The sequence below is a fragment of the Cuculus canorus genome, chromosome 16 (assembly GCF_017976375.1).
Source record: "Cuculus canorus isolate bCucCan1 chromosome 16, bCucCan1.pri, whole genome shotgun sequence".
In the NCBI taxonomy this organism is placed as follows: Eukaryota; Metazoa; Chordata; class Aves; order Cuculiformes; family Cuculidae; genus Cuculus; species Cuculus canorus.
In genome coordinates, this window is record NC_071416.1 from 8,109,456 (window position 1) to 8,120,215 (window position 10,760).

The following is a 10,760-nucleotide window of genomic DNA, read 5'->3' on the forward strand; positions in this document are numbered from 1 at the left end:
AGGTACAGCCTCCTCGCCAAGCTGCACTGCCTGCCCGTGGGCCACGTGGCAGAGGGGCATGGGGCACACAATGGGATGCTGGCACCAGAAACCCGTGTCAAACAAATATTGAGGGAGAGAAGTACTGAAGCAGTGAAAGATTTTATTGAAAGAGTAATATGAGAGCAATCTTTGTGACTAGGAGCAAGCTCTGCTTTCCAACTGCGGGTGTCAGAAGTGGCTACAGAAACCCTCCCAACATCTATCAGCTGAGAAGCTTTTCCTGCCCCGCTGCCAGGCTTGGCCAGGACCAGAGATGTCACCTGTCCCCTTGGTCACAGCGATGACACAGGGCAATGCTCAGGGAAAAGGGGAGACGGAGACAGCGGAGGTAAAGGAACTCTGGGGCTGGCGATGCGGCGCCTGCCTCACTCAGCAAGCGGGGACATGGGTCCACCCGAGCAGAATCTTCTAAGATCAGTCTGTTCAGAAGAGTCATTTACCTGGGAGAAGCCACAAAAAAACCATTCAATTTTCTCAAGCAGACTTTACCAGCCTTTCCCTGTATCCCAGGAGAGGTTTCCCTGCGGGCCCACACAGGCAGAGGGACCTCCTGGAAACCCATGGGAAATGGGGCTTTGGGCTCCCCAGGAAGGCAGGGATGTGGGAAATGTGATCCTTACATCCGTGATGTCCACCTTGGCGCTTCTGAGGCTGGCGTTGAGAACGTTGGGCAGAGGGATTGCCACAGACAAGACATCTGCAAAAGCGAGCGAGAGCATCTTGTCACGGGGGGAAGGAATCCCAAACGCAGGCAGCAGCGAGGGAAGGGGGAGAGCCCCAAACCCAGTTGGGTGTGAGAGAAGAAGGGGCCTGTCCCAGCCATACCGTTAATGGCAGGGACGTAGGCAGCCTGGAGGACTTGCTTGAGCCATCCTGTGAGCAAGGACGCCTGCAGGGAAGAAGATGTGTGTCAGTGTCTGGAGAGGAGAGCAGCAGTTATTGGGAGGAAGGCAGCGATGTCAGGCTTATTGATTAAGTTCTGTCACTGTGGGATGCTCAGAGCTATGAAACACAAATGCTGGGAAGCTTCTTTCAGGGAAATTCTGCCAGGATTGCGGGAGGGAGCTACCCGGGGACATGCTCGATGGGTGATTTCTTCTTGAATATTCCTCCCCCTTCCCAGCCCCAACCTCCGTGCACTGCCAGGTCACTGCTCTAGGGCAGAGGGGATCGACAGGGCAGGCAACAATCCCTGCCAAGAGAAGAAGAAAGCTGAAGACTGAAGGACTGGCATTTTGGTTCTCCCTCCCTGTGCAGAGCCTCTGACGATCACATCGCTCACTGCAGCGCCTCCACTCAGGGCAGGGCACACTTACACTGGCTGCGTCGAGTCTCAGGGGTGCCCGCGTCAGGCTGATACTACAAAAGACAAAAACAAGGCAGAGTCGGGGTGCAGTGGGTGCTGCTCAAACCCTTTCTAGGTCTGGAATTTGTCTCCCACACTCAAAGATACAAGGGTATTTCAAAACAGCTCAACTTTTTAAAGAGTTTTCATCCCTTCAGACATACATGTGGTCTGAGGTTGGGGCTGGGAGGAGGCAGGAAAGCTCCAGCAGCCCCTTACACCTCTTCCACATCACACTACCCGACCACTGCCCCCAGCCCCAGGTGTCAGGGTCGTGGGAGCATCCCCAGGCAAAGCCTTCCCTGCCAGAAGTGACCTTGAAGCTTGACTCTACCTGTCAAGGGCCAGAGAGGTTTGCAGTTTGCCATCGGAAACTGATGGGATGATGTTCAGTTCAATGTCCTGAAATTGGAACAATGGAAGCAAATGAGGTCATTTCCCCGCACAGCTCCCAAGACTGAGAAGAAACCCCAGAGTGTTTGTAAATCACCCGTTTGGAGAAAAGCACCTGTCTGTGCCTAGAAATTGCTTTTTTTGATGGATGGCTCCATGTATCTCTCTCCCCAGGGTTCGCCCTTCCTGTCTTTGCTTTTTGTTATTCCTTAAATGTTTCACTTGTGCACTGCTAAGAGTGTTTTCAAAAGGATGGGCAGCACCGTTTTGAAGATGTGGTGAGCTCAAATGTACAGATTTGTACTAAGGGCAGGTGAGCCAAGGGGATGCCAGAGCACAGACAGCCTCACCCCTGGCCCTGTTCAGGGGTCTCATCTGCCAGAGCCCACTCACCGTCTCGAGGGAGAAGAGAGGCTTCTGCAAGGACTGCAGGGAGGGACTGAGGATGTCTATTGTGGCTTTGAGGGTGGTGGTGACTCTTCCTTCTCTCACGGCCACCACAGGCTCGTTGGCTACCTGCACACGCAGCTCCAGTGGCAGAGTGTTGGGAAGGATGCTGGTGAGCTGTGTGGGATAGGGGAGGTCAGGGTAAGGGGTCAGTGCACGATGAGGTGGGTGGTAGGGTTGGAGATCAATGAACACAAAGGTGGTGCCTGACCTGGGGGATGAAGGGGAGAAGGGCGGCCGTGGACAGCAAGTTGCTATTGGGTACCTGCAGGAATAGCATCAGAGGCGTTAGCAGCCAGAAGGGTTTGCATAAAGCCCATGCTGGGCTCATCTGGATCCCACAAACAAACACAACACGCAGTGGCCAGCATCCTTGGGTTGCCCAATAGCGACCAGGATCCCAACTTGGCCCTGAAGTGGGGCTTCGTCACCCACCATTGAGTCGGTGATGCTGAGGTTGAAGGCTCCCTGCCCCTGGATGGGCTCCAGCAGGGTGCTGAGGGTACGTGGGGAGAGGCTGAGCCGCGGCGGGTGGCCCGTGGCCAGCAGCAGGGTGGCAGTGAGCTGTGGTAATCGCGTGGAGGCCACCATGCTGCTCTGCATGTCCCCACCGAGGAGCTGCAGGGGAGAGAGAGGAGAGGGACACCGGTGGGGTTGAGAAGGCTGTGGTCACACCCGGCACCCTGCCTGCCCATTGACCTCATGGGGAGGCTCACGCAGGGTTAATCGACACTTTAATAAATAATCAGCCTGTTCCAGCACAGGCAACGCTGCACCTGATCCATCTTTTCTTTCAAAACACTGTCATTTCCCAGTTGGAAAGACACATTACAGACAATTTTGGCCTGATTACGGTCCCTGTCACACACCAAACCTTCACAAACCACTTAAAACAGACCCTGCCTGTGACCAGTGACCACTGCTTTTGGGTGAAATCAAGCTTTTCTTATTAGCAGCTATGATGGTGCTATAATTATGCTTAATTAAGTAGTGCCAAGCCAATCTGGCTCATGATACCCTCAAGGCTTAGCAAGTAAAGAAATACGGCAGAGACCCAGTGGTGGCATTAGCCCAGACGTGGCCAGAGCATGCTCATCAGTACCTTCCAGCAAATGCTTTCCTGAAGCAGCTGGAATAAGAGGAGCCCTTGACAAACAGCCAACACAGTCAGATCGACTGCCTGTGCTCACCAAGTCAAAGGCTTCAGGCGAGGGGAAGCAGTGGCACTTACGTTTAGATCCAGCTGGATAGCATCATCACCAACGATGGAAAAGAGAGGCAGATCTCCCAGAGCCCCGAGTGAGAGCACAGCTGTGGGACACGGGGAGGAAAGCTTTTAAGCTGTGAGGGGGATGCTCCTAAATCCTGTGGTCCCAACCCATATTGGAACCAACAGCAGCTCCCGCTCACAGTGCTCCCGGTTGGACAAGCAGCTAGAAAGCACTGTTTTTGCAGCAAAAATGTTTCTAAAAGCAACAGTTCTTGCAGCAGCTTCGTGCAGGAGAAACTGTCGCTGCTGCTCTGGGGCAGGGAAATTGAATGTTGTGCTTGAGCCGAGAGCTGTGTTTTTAGAAAGCCGTTAAAATATTTGTGTTTCCCCAATGTAAAACAACCAACTCTAAGTGCAGGGGCTCCCACAGGAGAAGAGGAAAGGCAGGGACCAGCACTTACAGCCCGGGGAGTTGAGCAGCGTGCTCAACGCGTTGATCCTGGTGTTGACAATCTTGCAGCCCTGGGGAGACAGAGGACACTCAGAGCCCCAGGACCGCAGCGGGTGGGCATCGCACCAGCACAGCTGGCAAAACCCAGCTCTGCCGGAGTCGCACGGCACAGGCAGGAGCTCCTGCCAGGCAGGCTTTGGATGCTCCGTTACCACAGCGCTCAGCAGCAGGCGGCGAGTAAGCCAGGGTGGGTTTCTCCTCCTGGCCAAAGCTTTCTCACCATGACCACCAAACCCGCGACTGTCTCAGACACCTGTTTGCCGGCAGAGCCTGGCACAGGCAATGGTGCAGGCAAGGTGCCGCTGCCTGTTGGCACAGAGGACGTGCTGGCCACCCCGGCTGAGCCCGCAGCTGTGCAAACAGCGGTGCCCGCAGGGCAGCCTGGGCTGCTCCTGCCCTGCCCACGCTGATGGGTCGCATGAAGATCATTTTGCACACTTACCACCTCACGCAGGGCATTGCTAAGGAGGTGTTTTAAAGGCTGATCCAGAAGGGGTACTTCAGGTCTGGGTATTAGGAAAATAGGAAATAAAGATAGACGCAAATCAGTAGCTGGAAAATAAAAATGCTTTGCATAAGAGACAAAGAATCAATTGCGCTGTCCAGGGACACACTTCAGTGCCAAAATATTACCTAAACCAAACCCTCTGGATCCTGCCTGGGGCTGGATTCCCACCACAGCTCACAGAAACTCTTTCTTGACACAAAATTTTAAAGGGAAGCTCAGCAGTTCCTCTCCAAGGCTGGCAGTCAGGTAGTTCAGCCTCCGAGGCATCCAGCACAAAAGCACTCCCTTCAATGGCCAACAGCGCCGGTGTTCCCGCTGCCACAGGGGCCACACGTGCTGCCCACAACCACCCTGCTCATGTGGAAGCCGACCTCGTGGGGATGCTGTCTCACAGGGATGCTCACCTCAAAGGGACACCTACCTCAGACGGATGGTCATGTCAACAGTCTTGCAATCCTTATTGCTCTGAGAAGCTGCCCACTTGTCCTGGACCAGCATGGCCACATCTGCTTCCAGCTGCGCACAGAGCTCCTGGCCCGGCACACTGCATGGGGGGAAGCACAGCACACGGCTCAGGGAATTTGTTGGCCACCTGCTTTCCAAGGAGATGGTGACCCCCACACCCTGAGCCATGCTCCTGGTGTACAAGCCGTACCTGGTGGTCTCTACCAGCAGCCGGGTGTTGAAGTCAATTTGGTGCCCAAAGCCTGGCAGGGAGCGCAGACTTATTTTGGGGAGGGTGTTGTTCAGAATCCTTGGCCTGGACGGGTGACACAAGGACAAGGCAGCTCGTTAGGAGCATGTTTGTGTAGCTGATGCCCGGTGCCCTCAGCCCCCATGCTGGGCTGATCACAGAGCCGCAGGCTCAGGGTCCTCTCTGCCCCGGGTCAACAGGGATCCCCTACCACCCCAGAGCAGCTCACAGCATGCACAAGGCACCCTGGCATGGCAGGCATTGTAAACTCCTAGCAGGTGAACCCTTGTTTATGAACCTGACCCGGGAAGGGGCAACAGGCTCCAGACCAGAGCCGCCTTTCCCCGGTGTGGTCCAGACACACAGAGAGCAGCTCAGGGTCATCTGTCTCCCACTCTTACTCACCCTGTGAGATCTCCGGCAGATCTTCCACCAAGCAGACTGCCAACAAGACCATTTTTGCCAAGGAGCCCATTTTTGCCAAGGAGAATGTCAAGGACTACTTCAAGGAGAGTATCAACAAGACCATCTTTGCCAAGGAGGGCATCAACAAGACCTTCTTTGCCAAGAAGACCACCAAGGACACCATCTCTGTTGAGGAGACCACCAAGGACACCCTCTCTGTCGAGGAGACCACCAAGGACACCCTCTCTGTCAAGGAGACCACCAAGGACACCCTCTCTGTCGAGGAGACCACCAAGGACACCCTCTCTGTCAAGGAGACCACCAAGGACGCTATCTCCACTAAGAAGACCACCAAGGACACTATCTTCACCAAGGAGACCACCAACAGCACCATCTCCACCAAGGAGACCACCAAGGACACCATCTCCGCCTAGGAGACTGCCAACAGCACCATCATTGCCGAGGAGACTGCCAACAGCACCATCATTGCCGAGGAGACTGCCAACAGCACCATCTTTGCCGAGGAGACTGCCAACAGCACCATCTTTGCCGAGGAGACTGCCAACAGCACCATCATTGCCGAGGAGACTGCCAACAGCACCATCTTTGCCGAGGAGACTGCCAACAGCACCACCTTTGCCAAGGAGACCACCTGATGGTTTCTGGAGGTCACGTTTGGCTTGTGACACTGTAATATCTGAAATAAAAAGGATGAGAGGTCTCTGTGAGCTATGTGGACTCAGCACACAAGTGTACAGTGTCAGCCCCACTGTTCCTCCCTCTCCACTGCCCCTCTGTTTCCCTTTTTAGACAACAAAGGCTGTAGCACCAGCCACTGTAAAGGATCTGAAGTGCCATCTCCAAAGTGCTTTGTAAATGCAAACCATCAGCACTGCCACCACTGCTGAACAAATCTGGACTAGCTTCGGATTTTCTAAGCATGATCAAGAGATAGAAAGAGCAGAACTGGTGTGAAAGAAAGTATGAATCCTGTCTCTTCCATACACTTACCATCTACCCCTACTTTGGCAAGCGGAGGAATTATTCGAAATCCTTGTGAAAGGGCCAGCAGGCTGCAGAGGAGGAAAATATCCCTGATCACAGGCATCTTCAGTCCTGATAACTGTGGAAAGTCATTGCCATCAGTACAGCACTGGGACAGTGAGCACAGGCCAGTGGAGGGAGGAAAGAGGAGGATAGAGGAAAGAAAAAGGTGGAATGCCTGTCAGGGAAGACAAAATCAGAAGCTGATGGCACCTCTCCCACCTCCTCACCACACTGGTGGGCATGGTAAAACGCTTGAGGGCACTTCCCTACAGAAGGAACCAGAACTTCATAGAAACATAGAATCAAAAAATGGTTGGGGTTTGGAGGGGGCCTCAAAGCCCATCCCATTCCACCCCCTGCTGTGGGCAGGGACAACTCCCACTGGACCCGGTTGCTCCAAGCCCCATCCAACCTCGCCTTGAACACCTCCAGGGATGGAGCTCCAACAACCACCATAGCAGCCAAGTTAAAAGCAAGTGGTTGTTCAGTTGCTGCTGCTATAATCCCCCTCAGCATTGGTGAGCAATGTTGGTGATGGATCTGGACAATCTGGGTGCAACTGTTCAGGGTGAGAGCTCCTCCAAGAAAACAGATCCTGTTCCCACGTGATGGGAAACCAGTCTGAAACGATCATCTCTGGTCACAGAAAGAAAAGCAATGGCATCTACGTAGGGCAAATGCACCAACGTGTCCAGCAAGGAGAGCATCTCTGTGTTTGAACACCACGATCTCTGTGCAAATACCAAACACCTGCATCAAAGCACCTTTTCTAGAGTTGTACAAAGGAGAAAATAATGCTTAAAGATTCAATGTCATTTCAGTATTTCTGAGGGACCTCCAGTCTGAAGCAGCTTTTCTTTTTAAAGAACCGCAATGAACTCCATTGCCCCCAATCTATTTAAATGTAAATAGCATATCAAACTGGGATCGAAACAAGCGTCCGGGCTCTAATTCACCTCAGGTAAAAATCTATCTCAGATAGCAGAGTTATGCCAAAAATAATTTAAGTGATAATTGTTTATGAAAACCATGAAATCCATGAAATCCTCTTTCTTCCTCAAGGACTGCAAATACAATGAACATGTGAGTCTGTGCTTGAGAAACTCATGCAGCAATGTTTCAATTGCTGCATTTCATGCAGCAATGCAGAAATGCAGCAGCTGCGCATTTTGTTTGTCAGAGTATAATTCAGGCAGGCAAGAATAACAGTCGTTGTTAACAAGCCAATACTCCTAAATGAATATAAAGTGTTGCCCTTTAGGAAGCATTCAGGTGCACAGAAGCAAAGCTGAGGGCTCGCTTTCTGAGGAATAAGTTAGCTCTTACCTGACTGAGCTCTTGAGCGCGAGGAACTCTCGAGCTGATGTCCCTGTCTTCTGAAGATGAGCTGCCTCGAGTATCCTCATATATAGAGTTTTGCAGCAGGAAAGAGGCACACAATGTCATTGAGGACATCCAGAATAACTGGTGGGGAGCAAAACAAACAACGTATGGTTTCTGGTGACTTCTACTGCAAATATTTCCCTGGAGATGCTGGGAGTTAGGTAAATCGTTGAGCAACGACCAATGGGTGCAGTGGCTGGGCCAGCTCTGGTGACAGTCCACATGCCACTGCCCAGTTTGGCACATCAGCCTTTCAGGTCACTCTCGTGTCAGGATGCGAACAGCGTTGAAAAGTCAGGCCCTGATAAAATATTTCATTTTTTTTTTCAAATAAAATTGACGATTTGGCTGAAAAATACGTCCAAACTCCGGCAGGTACTTGTATGATTCTCGGTGCTGCAGTACCAAGTACTTTGCCCTTGCAGTTAGCCCATGTGGTAGAGATGTGCCACACGTTATGAGGAATAAACGAAGGACCAGGAAACGCCTTTCTCAATGTAAAGACAGCCTGTGAAGACAGTAGCAGAGCTGAGCGTTCACAGTTTGGGCCAGCAGGACATGGCCAGCGTTCCCACCCCTGAGTGCCCGCAAACTGTGACCTTTCCCAACATTTACCAAAGCCCACAGGGCCCGGCCAGTGATGTGAATGGCTAAAACTCCATTTGATAACAGAGGAAAAGGAGGTATTGGATTGGGAAGGCATAGTGACACATGATAAGGGTCATCGATTGGGTATCATGGCTTAATGGATACCCTGAGCTGACAGACTCTTTGGAGAGACACCATCCAATTGGGAAATGCTGCATTGGTCTAACTGGCATGGTGTTATTTCTAGGTCCATCACCTCTGCCTCAAAGCACTCCAGAAGGACTCAAGGTGGAATGTGCTGTCATGGGAAGACACCATTGAAAGGGTGGTGCCATTGACCATGAAGCTAGGGAGCTTCCAGGCTAGAACTTGTTGGCTCTGGGTCATTTTGAAGCCCTGGAGGGACCGTTGCTCTGAGCTCACATCTCAGATTTCTGGCCAGGTTTTTTCCATGCTGAAAAATTGTGTCTCAGCTGGTTCATCATGGCTCATTTACTGCCAGATAATTTACTGCTGCAGGCAGAAGAAAAGGAGAAAAAAATTCCTACTGAGCCAACACACCATGTGCACCCGCAGCAACTCTGTCCTTTTCCCTTTCACTCCATCCTAGCCACGATCACCGACACCACACGGATACATGGAACCGCTGCCTCAAGCCGTGACAGAGCAGCAACATTCTGCAGCAAGAACCCTTCCACAGAGCAGCCACGGTCCCCACGTGTAGATCCTGCCCTGCTGTGCTGGTGGAGGCTGACCACAGTGGAGGCGAGGAGACATCGGCCAAGGGCACAGCAGGGCACTCTTCCCTCCGCTGATGTGCTCTTGGGTAGAGGCGCGGATGGGCTGCTCCCCAACACTGAACAATAACAGTCCAGGAAAATGCCTGCTCAGAGTTAATACTTTCTGCAAACTTGGAAATAAGTATTTCCAGTCGATTAGCCAGGTTTTGTCACACATTAATTCAGGCTTTAAAAAATACCTTCGCAAAAGGCCAAGGAAGAGGCAGCAAAGGTGCCAAAGTACCCAAGGGGCTGTCACTCTCCTGCAACCCGATCAGCCGGGCACTGTGGGAGCACAAAGCCCTGCTGTCCCGGCTAGATTGTGACATTTGATAAGGTGGAAAAGGGTGTTAACAAGACGGTGTTGTGTTATCACCAACCCTATATGAAACCTGTATTACCATAAAGACCAGCTGATAATGGTCAGCACACAGAGAGGGGCACCTTGGCAGCAGAGAGAATAGCTCCTGAGCAGTGACCTTTCAGGCTTGACAGCAACTTGGCCTCTCACCCGCTGCTGCTGAATGCAGAGGTCTCTAGCAACTAAATATTTGGGATAAACTGAAGCAGATTCCCATAAAGATGATGACGTTGTGAGGTTCTCACTAAAGCAGCTTTTGAAACCCCAAGAACAAAAGCCAAATCACCATGTGAGGACAGAAACACAGAGTAAACCAGGGCTGGCTCAGTCAATGGATGAAGAATGGGAGGGATGGGAACAGACTCTGCTTTGATGCTTGGCTCACCTGGAAACTGAGCTGTGCGGGCAGGAGACACCTCCGAGAGGACCTGAAGACTTTGACACCAGCAAGAGTGCACGAGGCTCTGGGCAGCTCTGGCAAGGTGAAATGCATCAGCCCTGGCTGGAAAACGAGAGGGTTCTTCTCTGCTCTTCCCTTGATGGCATCATCTGGCCGTGACCTTTCTGCCCAAGGAAATCGCCCCTCCAGGGACGCCAGAGCCTGGTTTGCTTTTTGCTTTTGGTTTGCCCAAGCCCAGGGCACCAAACACCCACTGGGTGACAGTGCAGCTGGGGTACCTTGTGACAGGTTCCCAAGGTGCCCCCGGAGGTTTCCAGCCTGGTTTCCTCAAAGAGGGTTGCACACAGATATCTTGGTTCATTTTTTTGTTCTTCTTAAGGGAACCCAGACGGTTTGGTTATTTATCAGCTCATGCAAGAACAATGAGCGAAAGCTCTAAAAATGTGCTTGGCATTGATGGAGTTTGCAGTGAGCTGAGAAGGCCCCATAAACACCCGTCCTCCTGGGGAGCTGCTTTTATGGCTGCTTTCCTCATTGCTTAGGGCTCCCGATGAGGACAATTCCTTACACGTGTTGCAGAACAAACGCCTGCTGGGGCTGGCAATGGGCACAGGAAAACAAATGGGTTCTGGGAGCCCATCTCACAG

The 10,760-nt window shown here is 52.2% G+C and overlaps 1 protein-coding gene across 1 annotated transcript; it reads right to left on the reverse strand.

Annotated features, from left to right (window-relative positions):
* Nucleotides 1-146: 146 nt before the first annotated feature.
* Nucleotides 147-6,663, reverse strand: LOC128853854 (BPI fold-containing family B member 3-like). Its single transcript, XM_054081851.1, has 15 exons — nucleotides 6,567-6,663; nucleotides 5,556-6,252; nucleotides 5,112-5,216; nucleotides 4,878-5,000; nucleotides 4,391-4,454; nucleotides 3,899-3,959; nucleotides 3,459-3,538; nucleotides 2,663-2,845; nucleotides 2,439-2,492; nucleotides 2,174-2,344; nucleotides 1,722-1,789; nucleotides 1,359-1,401; nucleotides 868-931; nucleotides 663-739; nucleotides 147-482 (listed from the first exon to the last, which is right to left on the reverse strand). The coding sequence occupies exons 1-15, from the start codon at nucleotides 6,661-6,663 to the stop codon at nucleotides 408-410; spliced, it is 1,962 nt and encodes a 653-aa protein (XP_053937826.1). The 3' UTR covers nucleotides 147-407.
* Between the last annotated feature and the right edge of the window lie 4,097 nt (nucleotides 6,664-10,760).

Excerpts from the sequence above, each read along its gene's own strand:
- LOC128853854 (XM_054081851.1), bottom strand. The coding sequence starts at position 6,663 with ATGCCTGTGATCAGGGATATTTTCCTCCTCTGCAGCCTGCTGGCCCTT. Across the intron at positions 2,345-2,438 it reads TTCTCCCCTTCATCCCCCAG|CTCACCAGCATCCTTCCCAA; the intron begins GTCAGGCACCAC and ends TATCCCACACAG. Across the intron at positions 483-662 it reads CCAAGGTGGACATCACGGAT|GTAAATGACTCTTCTGAACA; the intron begins GTAAGGATCACA and ends GGCTTCTCCCAG.